Source organism: Numida meleagris, chromosome 5 (assembly GCF_002078875.1).
Source record: "Numida meleagris isolate 19003 breed g44 Domestic line chromosome 5, NumMel1.0, whole genome shotgun sequence".
Lineage (NCBI taxonomy): Eukaryota > Metazoa > Chordata > Aves > Galliformes > Numididae > Numida > Numida meleagris.
Window position 1 is genome coordinate 60997476 of NC_034413.1, and position 20339 is coordinate 61017814.

A 20339-nucleotide genomic window follows, 5' to 3' on the forward strand; every position below is an offset into this window, starting at 1 on the left:
GAATGTGCAATACATGTACATAAACACAGGGCTGTCTTAGCACTTATTTTCACATCCAAGACGGAGTGTGAGCAGTGGCTTTGGAGACAACAGCAGGTTGGTTTCACTTCTGCTAAACCTGGTGGGTCATGGTCACCAATGAAGCCTGGTGGTGTATGGGCACCAGGCTGCCTGCTGTGACAGCTCCACCACCTTGCCTTCTCTTCCAGGCAAAGAGAAGTGGCTGCGCTCTAAAAGGAGAAGGTGGGGTCACCCGACTGGACACCAGGATAGAGCATGAGTGATTTGAGACCTGGCTGCTCCAATGAAAGGCTTTAGGTTCTGTGCCAGGTTGCACTTTAGCTAACAGCTGGGATCCCTAACACTTTAATCCTTCCTTAACTAAGAAAAGGAGATGGAGTCATCACAGCATCTTGCTGGTTGAGAACTGAACAAGCTTGAAGTTGGCTATATCAACTAGCTTGGATTTGACAAACAAGGCACTTGCCCAAATTGCAATCACACAGGTTAAATGCAAAGCAGTAGATTTTGCTATGTGATGCTCATGGACACAAAGCTCTTACAGAGGCTACACCTATCAACATAGCATCATTTGAGAGATTTGGGGCAGATAGTCCTGATGTAATAAAAAAAACACTTGTTGAAAGAAAAAGCTGAATCACCATTTTTATTGTACTCTCAGATGTGATGCTAGGGCATTCGCAGAGTCCCATACTGCAAAGTAGTTACCAGCTTTACTCTGTGTGTATCACAGATCACAGAATTTCAACCTCTCACCTTACACCTCTGCTGCACAAAATAACTGGAGACAGATGAACGGTTATCTCCTGACAGTCATCCAAGTTTACTCTGAGGGCTTCTCTTGGGAATTTGTTCTAACTGATATACTCTGGCTGTTAAATACATGGAGAGTACCAGATATCTGAGAGAGCAAGGCACAAATGAGATCAAATCATATCTGAATCCCACTGTGACCCACTGACAAGTAACCCTGCCTCGTTCAAGGGCTGGATGCTGAAGACTCAAAGCTTTGAACACAAAAGGCAAAATCTTCTGGTCTCATGCCAACAGGACACCAAGAGACAGGCTAATGAGCAGGACACACAACAGCAGTGATGCAGCTATGTTCAGAGCAGGTCAAAAGATCTCTGAAAAAACATGCCACCTTGTCACTTTATATCCCCAGTAATAAGAAGTTCCATTGAAGGCAGGCAGGTTTGAACATCTTGGTGTAAGCATTAGTTCTCCTTTCCCCTGGACTGAAATGTTGATGCTGACAAGGAATTGCATTGTTTGTAAGGCCTTTGGTGCCTTGGCATGGTCTGTAGCATCACAAATGTCAAACAGTTTAAAACTTTTGATGTAGGAATATTTGTTGAGCAATCTAAGACCCTTCTCTTTCCAGGGATGGATGACAGCTAATCAAGCCTTTCAGTTACCAAAATCTTAACAAAACACATGTAAAAGTCCCTTCTCTTTGCTCTACTTGTACTGTACTGCTTCCCAAGACAGAACCCTGCTATAGAACTTCCAGTTCTGTCCTGGACACCACATTTCCTATCCCCTCCTGAGCCCCTGTGACAAGCAGCTGAGCACCAGACCTGGCCCCATGCCCCACCTGTATGAGCCCTGCCAGGGCCTCCATCCATACAGTCTGAAAGCCCCGTCACCAGGAGCTGGAAGCTTCCAGCCCTTCTCAGCATTCCCGTCCCACCACGTAGCCACACGCAACACATGTGCGTCGTCTGCTCTTCATTGAAAAGGCATGAGTTAAGGAATAACTCAGCCCAGCTAACCTTCAAGCATCCCTCCTCCCACGCTCCTCTGGGACCCTTCATGATGTAGTGGCACTAGGGAGGCTCTGCGGTTTCACCTCTGGCATTCTCCTAACTAATGGGGCTCTGTCTTCTTTTCCTGTAGCTCTTTAGCTGCAGAGCCATTTCTGAGCCAAGCAGCAGAACCAGCAGCAATAACACCTTTCAGGCAGGTTAGCTGGCTGACATGTGATGCAGATCTCCTGGCATTTCTCTTGGCTGATGGGGGTGGGACTGGGGGATTGCTGTATAACAGTGATACCTTTTAAAGATCCTGCTTTTAGGTCGTCATTTCTCTTGTCATTTTACCTTCTCTCCTACCAACTTTCTCCTACTAACTAACATTGTATTACAGTGCAGCAGCAGGAAGAATATTTCTTCATCTGCTGCTCTAAGCAAAAACTCCTCACTTCATAGAGGCACACTCATCAGTTCTTCCATTTAATGGCAAGCTCCGACAAATTACAGGTAAAAATAATTAAAAAAAAATTAAAGGCAGTAGGTGGCTTGAATCTTTCCATGCTGGCTGAAATGTCAGTCAAGCCAAAGAAATAACAGGCAGTGTCTTGATTTCTATTACTTCTGCAGGTGGTACAACTTATAAAGAAACCCTTCCTGGTTATTAAATTAAAGGCTTCAAGGCATGCATCCTCATAGCAAAATTAAGCTTTTATAGGCATGTAGTTGGAGATTATTAAACCCAGCATGGTCCCAGCTAAGAATGTCTAAATGCAAGTTGTCAGAATTAATGCCAAACGGCACTTTTTCCTTCCCAACCTTCTTTCTTCCTGTTAGAGGGAAAGGATAAAGTGGAATGGAAATGTAGCCAGGACACGGGTCTTTTTTCATTTGGCACATTCAAATCTACTGCTCAGACCACAGGCATCCCTAAGGACAGTTCTAGCCTTTCATTCTGAAACAAGCTCAGTTATGCAAGGTAAGTGTTGCCCTGGGCCTATCCCATATTAGCTGAAGTTTACACATATGGACCCAATGAACTCGAGAGTTTGCTCATATTTGACCTTTTTCAGAAGGCTGATTTTTCTGGTGCTGACTCTTTAATTTGGCTAGCAACCTTCAATACCAGGGCATGTTTACATTTGCAAAAGTATCTGTTTAAAAGCAGTACGAAAAATTAAAAACCAAGGCCCTGGCTTTGCATGTCGGCAGTAGGAGCCGGAAAGTGAGGAACCGCGTAGCTTTGGGGCAAAGCGCTCATCAAGGCCTCCTTTATGCTCCTCATCTCTAATCATTTCCAGGGGGTTAAAGATCCGTGATCTCACTTCCTCCACATCAGGACCAACAAACAGCAGTTTAATAGCATCCACCACCACCCAGAGCAGCTCAAGCTGGTTCAGGTGTCCAGCTGCAGAGAGCGCAGAGCTTCACAGGAAATGTTCGCCGGCACACACAGCTGTGTTCAGGCTTTCAGGCATGCCTAAGACAAGGAGAAAAGAGGCCCTCTGCCATTTGGGATGGTGGTCCCTGCGCCCTACTGACACGCTGCTCTGCAACAGGTTCCTGAGAGTATAGGAGCAGGACAGGGATTAGTCAGCTGCACAAATGCTGGTGTGCCAAATTGCGAGAGCCGGCTATAAGGGCCCGATCCAAAGGCTCTTCAAGTCATTGGCAGTTTTCCACTGAGCTTGATGACTTTTGGATCAGCTTCTGAAGATGTGGCAAACCTGGTAATACTTGAGTCTTCATCTCCTCAAAACCAGCTGCTCCCTGCCTCGCCCTTATCCTGTGTGTTTTGGTGGGAAGAAGTATGTAAACACTGAGCTGACACTTCCCTGTATGAAGAACAGGACTTGTTTCTTCATCCCACTGGAGGCCACTCACAGCTCCCTTCTTCAGCAGCTGCCATGGCTTTATGCACACAGCACACACCATGCGAGCAGAGAGGTTAATTGCTTGTGCCTGGAATTGCAAGGCCATTGCTAGGTGCAAGGAGCATGGCTAAACACTTTGCTACTCAAGAACATCCCTTCTGGAATAATTATCTGCATGACTGCCTAGAGGATCAAGGATTCCTCCTGCAAAAAAAGGATATCTCCACATATACAAATTACCCATATTCCTAATTGTGCTATCTTTGAATACCAGTGAGGCTGCAAGAGCAAAAAGCTCAGCTTACATTACTCATCCGAATCTTTCTCCGGAGTTTTGGGCAGAGCTTGCAGCCCAACACGAATCCACACCACTAGCTGCAAAGTCATTACCTGCACTGAAGCTGGAGACTTGAGAGCCAATTCAGGCATGTCCGTGTGAGCCCCTTTCATTCTCTGAGTAGCAGTGTTGTCACATATTGAGTGTCCATACCTGGATTTAGTCTGGAATAGCTCCTCCTGACTAGTGCTGGCTATCGTCACTGGTTATGCTACCACATAGTAACACAAATCTCCTGCCAAAAGGGGAAGATCGCACAGAAAAGCTTCAGAGATCATAAAGAGACCTTAAGGGAGGAAGACAGGGAAGTTAAACAAAAAGGAAGATCCAGAGACTACATTCCAGAAAATACAACCTGAACCAGATGCGCAACTCAAAGCCCCTGAAAAATAAGCTGATTCAGCAGGTACGGGCCCGTGTAATGAAGTAAAGCACTCATAGAGCACTGAGGGCCTGCCAAACTCAATGGGCATAAGTAAATACCTGTTCTGCAGCTATTCAGACCTATTTCTGTGCAGCATTAACTTGACCACACGTTGAGTGCTTCCCTTATTGCCTCAAGATGGTCTCTAAAAGTTCTCTTAACCCAGCTTACTACTTCATGGCTCGTTTAACTCCTGTGTGTGTCAGCATTCACGGGGAGGCCCAAATGACAGTGATGATTTCTCTAACTGTACAGTCTTCTCTCCTTTCAGCTTGCTTAGCTTTGGCACAGGGTAAACAATGTTCAGCAACTGGCAGATCCTCCAGTTTGCCAGTGCTCAAGTGCCTAGATCTTTTCCAGTCTACCCCCTAGCCTGGAGGACTCTCAGGATGCTCAGTGTTGAATCCCAACAAATGACCAACAGATGTAAATCACCAGGTAACATAAAGTCAAGTCACAGGCTGTCTTCTTGGTACACACTGATTAAATGACCTCTTGTCAGAATTTAACCTGTCATCTTAAATCTATTCACTTGTCAAGGCCTGCGAAGTTAGACCATCCTCTGCATCATTTATCCTCAGTATTCACAGCATTTTTGACGAAGCAGACGTTTGCCTGCTAAGAGTGATGTCAATGTATCCTTTCTGTAGGGGTTACTGAGCAGAACCCACAAGGAACAAAGCAAGCAAGGTTGCAACCAAAGATCAGAAGGCTAATGACTACACATCCTATCACGTGGCTTCTGAAACACAGCAAGTGTGGACACTTCCGAGGATGCATAAAAGTTACTGTCAACTGACAGCATTATCTTCATTAGGCCAACAATGAATCATATTTTAATATCAACCTCATTTTAAATTTTAGTTCTCTGTTGTAGGTCACACCACAGGTTAGTGTAATAGTCTTTGAAAATGTTTCACTCCTATTCCCTGCTGAGATGTAAAAAAAAAGCCTCCACAACACAAAAACACCCCACAATTCAGCAAAATTGTCAGGGGAAAGAGAAATCTTTTGATCTGCAGGCAGAGCTAAGCAAACAAATGTGTCAGCACTCAGAGCTCAACTTTACTCAGGAGGCCAGAAAACTCTAGCTGGCTTTACCCCAAAAATCCTCCTACACATGCATATCACCCTGCTGTCTTGTCTTCCCATCACCACCTCCACCTCATTACTGGTATTCTCTCATTCGTTAACCTGAGCTGTTGAAATCTTTAATTGTACACTAAATATGCCCTAATCCCAACCGCTGCAATATCTAGCTTCACTGCCTTCCTGAATCTCTGATCTCTGTTCACAGTTATGAGGAATTAGAAAGTTAATGGCATAGCACAAACCATTCTACAAAACAGGTCAACTCTACACCATGCCCAAACCAGCAGTTTCCTCCTCTCTTCTCTCAATATCTAAATCCAGTTGTTTCACCCAGTTTACCATCTTACCCAACACTCACCACCCCTCCTACTCCTGCCTTCTTTTTTATCAGCCTTCACCTTCCAGTCATATTTCTACCTCATTTCTTGCCCACTCATTCAATTATTTTAGTCTTGGCCACCTACAAAATTCCTTCCAAGATGAGAGAAATAAGGAGCTAACCCACCAGCAGTGTGAGTGTCACCATAATAGATGGCTGTGGATAACAATTTCCTTTCAATGAGATCCAAAAAGCACAAGAGTTGCTCTCTCCAACCTGTCCAAGAGCACATGGATAGGAAATGACTAGAAGAAAAAAGAGTAAGGCTTTTTCCGTATTGGTATCAAGAGGGAGGAAGGAGTTGCATCTCTCAAATTCCAAGAAAAGGAAGGAGTTGGAAGAAAAGGCTTTGCACTTTTTATTCTGAAGGGGAAAATGAACTGAAGACCCAGGTCACGTATTCAAACAGCCACAAGAATCACAGTAATCACAGTAACCAAATAGTTACCATTTAAAATGATGTCAAATCTAGATGATTTTATGCTTCTCCTACACTTCCTCCCTGAACTGACCTTCCTGAACTTCTTCCATCCCAAGAGAGAAATGTCATTTGCAGATGTAGGCAAGGCTCCAAGTACCCAACACTGCTAACTTTGGAGTCCTCTCTGTCATGGGCAAATCGTGAAACCATTCAGTGTCTCAGGTCTTGAAACCGTTAAACGGGTTTAGTGTTACGAACCAGTCCATCCATGCCTCATTATCCAGAAGGCATGCAATGTGCAGGATGCACTGTTGCTAATGCATACCAAGCATCTTTACTGTTTGTTCCCTAAATTTTGATCATTTCTTCAAAACAAGTGTAGCTTAATTGTTTCAATATGGAGAAAAAAGAACTTAGTCCAAACCTAATTTTTGCAAAAGTACAATTATGACTGTTTGTTTGTTTACTTTTTTATTATTAATATGGAGCAGCTGGCAAAACACACTAGTCTGTCAGAAAGAACACAGGGATTCAATCCCAAATAAAGAAAACAACAGATAATAAGCATGAACTAATGCTCGCTCTCAGTAAGGGACAATGTGCTGTTATGCTATCCTGCTGGTCCCCCAAGGAAGGAGTTTGAAGGACTAAGAGTCACATTCCTGCTTCTTCACATTTCTACAGCTCTTCCACATTTCTGCTCCATAGAGGCCAGTCTTGCACCATTCTCTCTTTTACTTGGGTTCTTCTCACCTATTTGCACATAGTGAAGGGCAGGCAGGAGTTCAGTCAAGAATCTACCCCAGGGCAGAGCCAGACAGCACTCGGTGAGTCCGCAAGCATTTGTCAGAGGGATTGGGAAAGCTATAGAACATGAGAGAGGCCCTTTCCCCTTCAACGTGATCCCTGTTGCTCAGAGCCGCACAAGAACACAAATCTCAGTTACTGTGCAGCATCAGAGACCCAACACCAGGGATGGCTGCTCACTGCAAACATGACAAAGCAGCAGACCAAGAGGAGATGCCACAGTGCTGTGTGAACGGAGAATATGGATGCGTGGCTGTGAGTCAGAAGCGAGTATGTCTGACGTGTCTGAGTTCAACAGGACCAAAGGTGTGTGTCAGACTGCATGGAAGGGATGGAACTAGCTTTCTGCAGCAGGCTATCAACAAGGGCAAACGCTGCGCCGTACCCCACCACACCTTGTGAAACCAAGCTAACCAGGGCCATGTGCAGCCCCAGTGCCAGCTCACCCAGAGCTCTCGTTTGCTTAGGATGTTGCAGAGTGTTTAAGTATCATGATCCATTGCATACTGAGACAAGCCCTGCAGCTGTCATGCAATCTCCCTCTCTAAGAACGATAAGGTGAGTGCTCATGCATCACTTGTACCTTCCTATGACACCCTGATCGGTATAATCCCTCTTTTCAGACAGGAGCAAGCTGCATCTTGGCTCCTACAGCCGTTACGGTCTGATGGAAAAAAGCACTCCTTTGTCATTGTTCAAACCATCTCCTCCGCATCTGCAGGCAGACTTTTTTTCACTATCTTTACAGTTATACGTCTGCACCAGACACGTGTGCCAACAGAGATGGTGCAAGATTCAAGGCAATTGTTTTCATGATGAGAACACAGGAAACTGAGAGAGGGCAGGGAAAACGTGACTGAACTCCCCTCAGGTTTCATTTGCAGGTCCTCAGATCAGCCACGGAAGAAGATGGGTATGATTTTGATGAACATCCTGAAGTAGAAGCTGACCCTGTTTGCCAGCTCACCAGAGGCTGAATTGGAAAATCTGAGTCAAACACAGAATTTGTACTTTTTAGCTAGTTGGACGTATGAGGACTACAGTTTCCTGTGGATATAGGTCCCATCGTGAGTCGGTGACATCAGTGAATCAGAGCAGAGGCTGTAAAATCCTTTAAGAGTTTTGAAATGAACCTCTCCTCATAACGATCAGTGTTTTTAAATTGGAAGCTGGCTAATAATAGTACGGGATTATCAAAGACCAGAGATCGCCAATGACCTCCACCTCTTATATTAATGTGCTGTAAAACAGAACAATCCCCATGCATAAAATACAAATCTGAATTTTGCAGCTCAAGCACTTCCATTAAAAACATTGTAAGGATTGCCCAGTGCTAGTAAAATGGAAAGGATGGGTGATATATGAAAAAGTGGGGTTTTAAGCCAAAGCACAAGAGTTCTTCAGGATTTCATCTGCACCTCCCAAAGCTAGAAATTATCAGAAAAAAACCTCTAACTCAAGTCTACTGGGCATTACAGATCAGAAACTTTCATCCAGCTGCTCCTATATTAAGCTGAGGAATGCGCTGGATTTCTGAACCACTTGATTCAGCCATGTTAGAAGAACAAGTTGATCAGCTGGACCTATGGTAGTAGAACTTGCTGGGAACAAAATTATATACTAGGGTTTATATTTACAGCCTTGATATGTCAGTTCTGTGCACCTTGACTGCAGCCTTCCCCAGCACGTAAGTACACACTTGGTTCCAGTTCCACAAGCACGCTGACTTCAAGGTAAACATATATTAAGTGCTTGACCAAGCTGGGGCTATTCCTGATTTTCCAGGGTGAGCCCTGCATGATTAAACAAGAATACTTCTTACGAGAGTGCTACTACTAAACTGAACTTTATTAAAACATAATCACGTCCTTGAATGGAAGGTTTTAGGAGAACATGATATATTAACATTCACCAGAAGCAGATGTGCTAAATAAATGAAGTCTGCCATGCCACAGACTCTCAGCCTTACCCCGTTAGGAAACTGTGCAAAGTAAACTCTGAAAGTGTTTTTGTATGCACTGAAGCCCAGAAGAAGAAGAAAAGCACTTTGCTTTGCTTGTCACTCTGTTTGCTGTCATCAAAGTACTGCCACCTGGGACCTGAAAGGAGGCAGCCCACTTCTATGTCCTGGAGCCAGCCACTGGGCCAGAGGAAGGACCAAGCCCATGCTGCTGCCAGCTTCCACTGAACCAGTACTACCCCTGGAAAACATAAATAAGCTGCTCTGCTGCTGAGCAGGGTTTTTCATGGCTTTGGTCTATGTATCCTCCTTTGGTGACCTGAGTAGCTGAGCACACCTCGCCTCCTGAAACTCCACCACAGTCTTCCCTTTCTCTCCTGACTGCCAGCAATTCACTCTGTCTAAAGCATCTTGTGAATGAAGGGCGCTCTTCCAAGACCCCTCTTCTCCTTAAGGCCTCAAGGAACAGCACACTGAATCATTTCTTCAATCAAACCTCATTGCACTCGTGTGTGAAATGCCTGGACATCATTAATGGAGAAGTGTCAAAGAACTAGCATCATTATTGTTATAATTATTCTTATGGAATGAAAAATATATTGACAACTGTTGGGTGTAATTTTCGGAAGTTCTGCCTGAGAGCAAATTAATTCTCCAACCACTGTATATTTATGGCTTTACTAGTCATAATTTTCAAACAAATTCTAAATCAACCCTAAGGAAGAAAATATCAGCTTCATTTGCCACAGTTCCATTTTTCAAGATTAAAAAGGAAATTGCCGCAAGGCTTGCTTAATGGAAACAAAACCTAAACCAAACTGCTTGGAAGGTCAAGCATTCTGCAGCATCCCAATCTCATACACAGGATGCCACCAGTTACGAGTTAACACTCCATCATCTGTTACATTTGGACTTCTCGCGTGGAGATTCAAGCGCAGCAGGGCTATGAGCTAGAAGTCAGTTCTCCTATAATGTATTTTGCCTTCCCTTTAACGTTTAGCCAGGTATACTTCTCAGACTTCCCACAACCCCAACCACTGTGAACTAAAGCTTTGATTTGGATTTTCAAAATCTCACTTGTTCAAGAAAAGTGTAAATCTTTATCAGAATTTCCTAGGGGGCTCTCCTAGCTGACTTATGGAGTTGACGGATGCTAATGTGCTTTTTTCCCATCAGTGTACAGTAAAGGGAATAATGTATTAGTGGCCAAATCAAAAATAGTGGGGGTGTTTGGTAAAATGTCAGGAACCTTCAAAAGAAATAAATCATTTCTTATTATCCTTCAGCCCACAAGCTTAAAACAGCTTTTGCTTTCAATACAACAAGCAAATACTTAACTGCTCCCCACAGATCTCAGAGTTCGAGGCTGGCCACATTTCAATAAAATGTTGTTCAAAGAAAGAAAATATTGAGAAAATATATAGCAAGCAGCGTTCAAGCAACCTGAATCACATTCATCTGGTAGAAGGCAATAATTACAGTCAGACTGAAGTAAAATCCCAGATTTAAACACTCTCAAACTAATTCACTTTAAAAACCTGGGGCCACAGACAGAGCAACTTGTCTGCATCTAGCAGAGACTGAGGACCAGACAATGGTCAGATGCTGCATGCCCAGAACTTGCACCAGCCATGATGATACAGTCTGCAAAGCTGAGATTTGCTGTCCTGAGAAGATCTGAGATATAAGCTACTTAACCAAGTCTACCTCTCTCCTATGCTTCAGCATAAGATCTTCTGGGGACAAAGAAAAGCTGTAATTATTAAAGCAGAGGAGCACAAATGATGTTGTTTCAGCTTACACAAACTGCCATGACCCAGAAAGCGCTGGCAGACAGAATAGAGAAGGACATGGCGAGTCTACCACAGTTCTGCTGGGCACAGTGATCTAATGGATAAAACTAAAGTGAAAGAAATAATGAGAGAAACTGCAAGTGAAAACCTGCCTACAACTTTCCAGTTAAGATGTGAACATCCAAGTGATTCATATAACACTGACGAGTTTGCAAACTTTTAAGCACTTCCTTGGTAAACAAGCTGAAAACAAACTCTCCACCCATTACAGACATATAAGCACACGTCAGTCATGGCTCTGGCCTCTTGAAATATCAGATCTTATACAGCATTGCCATGGCAGAAGATGTTCCTGGCTTTCCCAAGGGGCATGTTACATAGCAGCTCCAAATGTCTTTAATGAATAACAATTTAATGAATAACATAGTTTTCTGTCTAAGAAGCAGCTGTATAATAATGATAGTGTTGAGAAACTTGTTGGCATGGCAAGGGTATAGCCCAGTTGCAAATGCAGGGAGCTTCTCTTCTTGTAAGATACAAAGACTGAAAAACATGATCATAACTGAAAGGAACTTGAAATATTTTCTCTGGTTTTAGGCTTCCCAGAGTGGTGTATAGTAGAGCTGGGCTGCAATGATGTACTGTTTAGTTAAGCAGGACTTGTATGCATGCGTGCATGCACTGATAAATATAGAAGGACACACTAAGAATATATATGACTTGTTTTACTAATTTCTCAACTCACTGAAAAACAAACAAGCATGCAAAATCCTTCACGCAGCTACCCACTCACAAACAGGTAATAAGATACCATCAACAGGCTCCTGGCAAGTAAAAGATCATTTTGTTATTGATCTAACAAGGGAAATCAAACTTCAACAGGATTTCCTATAAGCACAGAGTAGAACAATCTAATTATGAAAATTCCAAACTGGGTATGTTATTACTGCTGGTGAACTGTACAGTGAGCATCATTTGTAAGTCCCAGGGAAACCAGGGCACCAGTGCACTAGCTTGGTGCTGCACAAACAGCCAGGACAGCACTACAGCACAAATCCCTGGCCCAGCCTCACAGCCTCTATGTGGTCACTCAGCCCACAGCCTGTTCCCAGTCCCCAGCTTACTTTGCAGTGCAAACTTCAAAATTCCTGCCTGATTAAAACAAAACAAATTGGCAGATCTCGAGTGTAGCCATCACTCCTGCAGAGGAGTACTCATGTTGACTGCCAAAAATGCCCACCAGTTCCTGAAAATCAGGAATCGGGGCTCCCACATTCCCTGCAGAATGGTTTATCTGAGTGCTGGATCCCATAAACGTACCCTCAGTAAACTCAAAGTTTGGTGCTCCTGGCTCATAGGAAGAAAACACTTTTTCTTCTTTCTGTATCTAAAACATCTTCGTTATTGTATTATCTATTTAAATATCCAACTGAGTTCCAACATGTTTTTAGCTGCAAGGGTTTCTCCTTCCACCCTCCCCAGCTAAACAGACAGCTAAAATAACTTGGCAACTAAAATAAAGGTATATTTACCCATTCTACTTGAGCAAGGTTAGAGCCAGTGCCGTATCATGCAGGATTAAAGATTTTGCTAATTTACTTTAATCCATTTAAACCTTAAAGAACAGATAATGGGAAACAGACAAGAAACCTCTTGCACTTTCCAAACGAAGAGAAAGTCGTTTCCTCCTCTCTAAAGAAGGGTAGCGCTCTTGAAGAACCCTGAAAGGTCAGCAAGGAAGCCTTTGACTACTTTCTTCCTGGAAATCCTATCTCAAAGGTCACAAAACCACCGCTAAATTGCCTTTAGCGAAGAGCCTACCCAGAGACGCATTGCAAGGTGCTTAATTGCCTTGAGCAAGAATGTAACAACAGACGCATGGCAGGGCCTTAAATGGGAACCCAGATCAATACTTCAACATTTAGGAAGAAACCACTTTTAGCAAGGAGATTCAGTAGCTGACCATGAGCTTAAGGGTGGGGTGAATGCAGAAACAACAGCAACACCAGCATCATGGTCTAAGCACCATGCGGGTATGCAGACAGACTAGACAGACAGCAGCATAGCGGTACATACACACTTGTGGAAAATCCATCTGGATAAGAACAAGGGTAATCTGGTCTTTCAAAGGAACAGTAAAAAGATTGGCCACATTTTTTTGTGGGGGGGTGGCAGGACACTGAAGTAACAAATCTTACTATCACAGAACTATAGAGTCTTTTGAGTTGGAAGGGACCCTTCAAGGCCATCTGGTCCAACCCGTCTGCAGAGAACAGGGACATCTACAGCTCTATCAGGTGCTCAGAGCCCCATCCAACCCAACTTTCATGTTTCCAAGGACAGGGGTTCCACAAAGGCCCTTTCTTGCATACTTAAGACCTTGTCAAGCTGAGCGTCCAGGTGAAAGACAGAAAAACTACTGGCTGAGGTGATAAATACATCCCCCAAAAAAGTCAACAAACAACACGGCAGCCACGTGCTGCAATTCTGAAACGATTTACTTCTCCTGAATTCAGATATGTCCAAATTCTCTATCACTTTTCACTCATGTCTCTAGATCCAGCCAGCTGTGAGAGGTACATAAACACGAGACACGGTTTCAATGTAGCACAAGATCTCAGGGAGACTACAGCAGAACTGGAAGCAGAGATTCTTTGACCAGTAGTCCCAGACTGCCCAGAGTAAGTGACTGCTATGAAACCTCAGAGGTAAACCCTGCAAAGCTTCAAAGTGAATGCAATTCGTCAGGCCACTTGCACTGACCTGTGGATAGCAGGTGTAAGGAAAACAACATAGACTAAACCCTTCTCCATAACAACACCAGGAAGGACTTCAAAATGGATCAGCCTACTGGAACTTAAAACAGAAATAGAAGCTCTTACCTTCAAAAGCAATTGTGGGGTGTTCTTTCCTGACACACTGCTGATGTTCAGCTTCAGAGTATTCAGGTACATTCTGTGATGCTGAGAGATGAAAAGCAAGAAGAAAAAGGCTTGGCAATGACAGGGAAATGGCCTTTAATCTTGAAACAACCATGACTGAAGGGCAGTTGCAGATCTAGCTTCCAAGGTGGGCCCAGGGAGGATACCTGAAATACAAATAATTCCACTTTCAGAAAGATTAATGTTTATCCAAAGTGTGTAGCATGGATAGGGGAGGGTGGAATTCCCCTTTCATCCCAACCCCGCTTGCGGTAAGTACACATGAAAATAACCCACAAAACAGCATCTAAAAAGCAAATGACCCAATTTATGACTACATTTGAGCTTCTAACTTCAAAGGGAGGAGTAGTGCACAGCTTTCTAGAGACCTGTCTGTAGCTTTGGGGTATACGTCCTTATACAGTACCCAGTGTGCAATGGGCAGCACTGGCAACATGTCATCACCAGTGCTCCAGCTGTAAATGTGTCCCCAGTGTGGACACCTCACTCTTCCACTTCATGGGAGGAGTATTTAAATGTTGTGTTGCCCTCAAGAGATCGCTCAGGGTGGGCCAACATCAGAACATGTGCAATTAATACTGTTCTAACAGGGTATTTATACATTTTACCACTGCTGCTTCGGATGTCTTGAAACAAGAAAAGCCAATTTAAAGGTGTTGCCAGGAAAGTGCTAATTAAGGTGTAACATAAAAATTAGAAGAGCTTAATGGGGAGAAGGGTGAGGGGTGAGTCAATTGCCTGTGTTACCACAGGATGCCACAGCCACATGAGCAAAGGCACAGCTGAGGAGGAGGAGCTCTTCTCTCAGGTAGAGGGGCAAGCCCTGCCTCTCCTACGTGAGCAGTTGGAAACAAGAGAAGCACTACAGCTACGGCTCTTAAAGCTCCCTGGGGCTACCAGGCCTGAGGCAGGGGATGGAGGATTAATTAGCTCCTGCCACTGCTCCCCAAGATACTGCAGCAGCTTAGGAAAATCTGCATTGCCAAATTTAATCTTCCTGACGTGCGCATTGTTTTTTTCCTATGTAATTCTGTTCAATTAATGCAAACACGTGTTTTCAAACAAATGGAGTCTTCTATCACTGAATCTTAACTACTGATAAAGCTGATTCTGATTAAAGTCACATATAATGAGATTTTCAATTCCAGTGGGTGCCATGATTCCTAAAGGTAACACAACAGTCAGTGCTTGCAGTGCCCAGTGCCTCTCTGGTTTTGTTTGGAGTCCCCCAAACTCCTCCAGTGAACTGAAGCACACAGAGTGGGATCCAGTAACATGAGGCACTGGTAAGCAATGACAGGCTCATGGCAAGGGCAAACTCCAACATGGGGGACAATGCTGTGACATCAAGGAGAAGTTCCTGAAGGTCTTTGGGCATCATGGCAGCAACAACAGTGGGAGACAGCGGGTCTGAAAGATAGATCCTGTTTTATTCTTAAGTGTATTTCTCCATGATTTTAAACACCAGCATACAGAAGTGCATCCATTATGCATATCCTCAGCAGTCGCTACATACCACTGAGTGAAAATAACGTTGGCATTCAGGAGCTGGGGACATTACAGAGATTTGGTTTCCTAACTGGCAAGAGTGAGAGATTACAGCATTTCACTTTTTTTTCTTTTTTTCCAGCCCTATATACACACCGATTTTATATAGGGCTGTATAAAATCTCCTTCCACTTCTCCAGAGGAATTTCTACAGTGTTTCACTATAGAGCTGTAGGGCTTTTTTTGTTTGTTTTTTAACACAGCAAATATAATGTTAAATTAAAAACAGGACTGGCAGAGGTCAGAGATGTGAAATCATTCAAAGCCAAAGGCAGCACAGTGTTCAGTCATTAAGCACAAGCATACTGCAGGGCACTGTGGCATCTCAGACGATGGAGATGTTACTCAAGTCACGCTATAATGGAAGTTGTAGATGATGGAGCACCGGATTATATTCTCAGCCACTGGTTTAAATGACAATTTTTTCAGTATAGACCCACAAGTTAAATACAGCACACAGCTGTGGACCCCAGGGAGATGCATCTGTGTAGATCTCAGATCCACTGGAAGTTCCAGCAGAGACAAAGCCAAATTTCCCTTTGATAGGAGATGGTTGTTGTGGGAAATGCAAAAGAGGCAAAAGGATGTCTTCATGTCAGAGATCCTTGCTGGGAACTGGAAGAGACAAGCACAGAAATCTCACTTTATGCATGCTGTACTCCTCCCAGTCCAGCTGTGATTAGCTAATCCCAGAAATAAGGTACTAAGCTAGGCAGACTTCTTATCTGAGCCAATATGGCTGCTTTCATGTGCTTACCATCCAAAAAATGACCTCAAGTCAGGTGAATAAAACTTTCAAATTAGATAACAGTGCTTGAGGACACAAAGCAGAGCTCTCCCACAGCCTTCCAATGCTCCTCTAAGGCCCCGTGTGGTCCAGAAGCAGCAGATGAGTAAATCCAAGCTTCACACTCAACAGGGTCATGAAACAATAAGTTTCATACAAGAGAGCTTCATAACATCCCACAGATTACTCTGTGCCAAAGCAGAGCACATTTACTAGTGTTTTGTCTGGACTAGTTGTAAAATGTGCCAAGTAGCTGGATTTCTGCCACTTTCCCTGGGAGATTTTACCACAGTCCAAGAGACTTCAGTGTTCCTTAGAAAGCTGTAACCAGTATTTGGGGTAAAGTTCCATCTCCTTTTTCCTTGTTGTCCCAAGGAAATCCAAAGTGTGCATGAAAATCATGGTTTCAAAGTTGATATGAAGTGGAAATATAATGACCAAAGAAAGATGAAAAAGAAATAATACAAAAAGCCTGTATCCTTCCCTATGTCAGCTATCTCTTTCACCCAATTACAACCATCAAATCTATTAAATGAAATCTGTATCACGTGCAGTCCTGGACTGGTATCTGGGATCAATGAGTTGGTAGTAAATACCAGCTTGGTCAAGGGCAAAAGAAACCAGAGCCCAGAGCGCCAGCTGAACAAGATTCCGATGGTGTATAGCATCGCAAGCAGTTACTCCTCCAGTTGCTCCCCTTCCCAGCCTGTCTTGGTCATTATCTTCCCAATATTTTAAGAGAGACCCTGACTAAGTCACTGCCATTTCCAGCTGCTGCAATTTTATTTCCAAAAAAACCCTTACTCCCAGTATAAACAAGTGCTGTGTGCCCAAGCAGAGCAGCTGTAGGCCAACAGCACTCTGGTAGTTGCCTGTGAGGGTCTGGCAGCTAGTTAAATAGTGTAAATATTTAAATTCTGCTGGGGATGCCCAGGCTCGAGCCTCCCGTTTTGTCCCAGCTGCAGATGTTCACTGAGAGGGATGGTGGGGTGGTGCTCAAGATCAGCCCTCCACAGCCACGTCCCAACCACATCCTGGGCTCGCTGCTGGAACTTGTCCTAGCCCTAAGCCCTTTAGATACAGTTTAAATACTTTAAAAAGAGCTGCTCTTATTAAAGTCTCTCTGCTCAAAATGGCTTAGGGCTCGAGAAATCAGCTGTCAAGGTTTCAGTACAGATGAGAGACAAGAGCTGAAATCCCTGGTTAAACTCAAATCCCAGGCAGGACATATTGCTTCAATTCTTTATTTGCTCATCTTTGATGTATCTTTACCACCTTAGCTACTGCCTCTCCAAAATGCAGACACATTAAAAAAAAAAAAAAAAAAAAGATTAAAATATCCAATGAGATTGTGTGCCCAAGTCTTTCTGCTGTCTCTCCACTGAGAGCCCCGCAGCACCAAGCCCTGGGGTGGTTGGGGCCCCTCTCTCCCCTCTCCTACCACGCACAGAGAATACTTCTGGCCCTCTGCCAAACAGGTCAGCACATGCGGGCTCCACAGAATGGTATTTTGCAGAGCACGACTCCTGCCACCATTCTCTCATCTCCTCAGCCAGGCTCCTTAGGCTCACGTGCCTCCTTGGCTGGCACAGTGGCACTGGATGGGACAAGAGCTGCTCCTCTTGGGGGCATCACCTGGGCTAAAATTCCAGCCTCAGCATCCCTGTGAGCACAGATATCCCATTTCTCCCCTGGTGCCTTTCAAAGCAGCCCAGCAGGGACTTCAGCCCTCACCCCAGCACAGCATTCAGGGCATCCCCTGCCGTCCCTCCTGGGGCATGAGTCTATTCCAGCTCACCCTGTGCTGTATCACTGCAACTCCATTGATTTCATAGGAACTAATCCTGATTTACAGAGGGTAACTCGGATCAGGCCCCCTTTGACTAAAGCTCCACGTCTAAAAGAAAAATACCTTCAATCAATCTTCAAGGCTTTAAAACAAAGCACACTTTAAAAATGGCTGTACCAGGAATCCATATCCTGCTTTCCTCTGACTGTAACTATCATTTTGACTTAATAAAACGTGACAGTAAAGTTTAAGGATAAAAGAAAATGCTTCATCTTTCATTTTAAAGAAAAGAGATGCCTTTAAAAAAGGCTAAAAAAGGAACCTCCTGAAAAAGCATTAATTCTTCCGTTCAGGATCTTTTGTCATTGGTGCAGTTATGATTTTATTAGAATGGAGACCAGAGAGAAGAAGAGCAGTGGAAAGAGGTGAATGCTAAAGTATTCCAAAAAAGCACTGGAAGAATAAAGGAAATAAATAAAAACATTACAAAGCACAACAGCTCGGCAGTGCGGCTGTGATGGGCTGGCACTGGCAGCTCTGCCTTAGAAAAGGGCAGCAAAACTTAGGTCCTTCATCCCTGTGCCACTCCATGCCCTTCCCTCCCATCCTCACCCTACATTTCCCTGCATAAGCCCAGGGTTATCTTTTACACCAGCTCCAGAGCCCAGCAGCAGGGTGGGAGCAGGGTGTGCAGGCTTTCCTGGAGCAAAGCGTAAGCCGGAGCTCTGTGCTCACCATTGGGTGCTCACCATTGGGTGCTCCCCAGCTCCTTCCATACCCACCCCAGCATCACAGAGAGTTTTATGTCAGTCAAGAACAAAACAATCAAGATCTCACAACACAGGTCACTTCATTGTAACCTTTCTTTTACTTAGATCCATAAAAATTATTCCGTTTACTCTTTGCAGAGGAGAAATCGGTTTAACCTAATATGCTGCTACGTTTACAGCATGGTCACCAGCTGCAGGGTCTTGCAACCCGAACAGATCTTCACCTTCACAGGAGGCCCTCAAGAACAGGAACCTCTTAGAGAAAGCCCCCATTAGATAGAGCTGATTCAGCAATAAAAGCCTGCGTAACAGAGCAAAATACACTGCGCTGCTGGGATGTGGCCAGAGCTGGTGGACATAAATAAATACCTGCTCTGCTGACACTCGGTCCTCTGAGCAGCCTGAACCTGACCACACGTGGAGTCTGTCCCCAGCTGCTTCCACAGGCTCTCCCCAAAGGGCTCTACATCTTTCTTTAACTAGCTACACATAATAAAAAGACGTGAGAGGTTTTGTGAGGGTTTGTTTGGGAAACGAATTTAGCACTTATGAAAAGGTGCCTGGGAGTCTGAAGTCCTCTGTTTATCCAAAGGCTGGCTTTGGCAACGAACGCTTGCACCCATTTATTTCCCCGGTGGAACACTTCCACATTCTCCAGAAGATTCCGCAGTGGGGCTGGAAGACCTTCCCTGCACTGGGCACTGCTGGACTGCCAAAGCAGAGGTATTTGGTGGTTCTGGGACCTCTGTTCTTGCTCAGTGTGTGATGTAGAATCCTCTGCATGGCTGCTGTAAATCCAAGGTGCCAGACGTGCTTCTGACATGCAGATCAGTGACGTACCTCCAGCATCACACTTTCTGCAAATCGCCCACTGGCTGCAAGGGCACAGTCTGACTTGAGATTTGGTACTCAAGCCCACAGACTCATGCCTTAGGCTTAGTGATGTTGTAGAAATTCAGCAGCTTTTCTTCAATTTGCCTCTTGCACTTGTACATTTGCAAAGTAACAGAGCCACAGCTTCTAGCACCATGCTACCACCCTACCACCATGACCAGCCAATGTCACTCCAATATGCACTGATGCTGCACGATCTGGAGCTGCTGATCTTGTTGGGAAAACACTAAGATGAAATTTTAGAAAAAAAAATTGATTTCTCCTTTGACCTGAAGTGATCTTAGAATTTGAGCCTCCAGCAGACAAAATGCAAGCCATGTAATCATCACATCAACCAACCAATGTCCTTCCTGACAGTCAGCCACAAGGCATGGGCTCCATTTCCCCCAAAGCTTTGTTTTTACAGTTTCAAGACGCCAGTGCTGGCTCTCGGGCCACCGCCTTGCCACGTAACACAGACGCATGGCTTAATTCAAACTCCAGGAGGAGAAGCATGAAGCACTGCTGTAGAGCTGCATCCAAGTTTCAGCCTGCTTGGAGAGAACAATATGTTTTGCTGTAACGTCTTGGCACTGTGCAGCACTGGTCATCATATGGAAATTTGTGGGCCGAAGGCAATCAAGTGCCCAATATATGCCCCAAATCTGAATTTCTGTTCAAATTCTGTGGTACCAGGAGTGTGGCACCATGTTACCTGCTAATCTGAGCTCTCTAGCACAGTAATTACTACATGGAGTCACGGCAAGATCC

The 20339-nt window shown here is 44.3% G+C and overlaps 1 protein-coding gene across 5 annotated transcripts in view; it reads right to left on the reverse strand.

Annotated features, from left to right (window-relative positions):
• SEMA5B (semaphorin 5B) overlaps positions 1 to 20339 on the reverse strand; it is a 254626-nt gene that overhangs the window by 117315 nt on the left and 116972 nt on the right. For all 5 annotated transcript variants that reach the window (XM_021398000.1, XM_021397999.1, XM_021398002.1 and 2 more), the window contains exon 4: positions 13742 to 13947. In XM_021398000.1, coding sequence (XP_021253675.1) covers positions 13742 to 13895 — 154 coding nt within the window. In that variant the 5' untranslated portion in view covers positions 13896 to 13947. The remainder of the gene's footprint in view (positions 1 to 13741; positions 13948 to 20339) is intronic.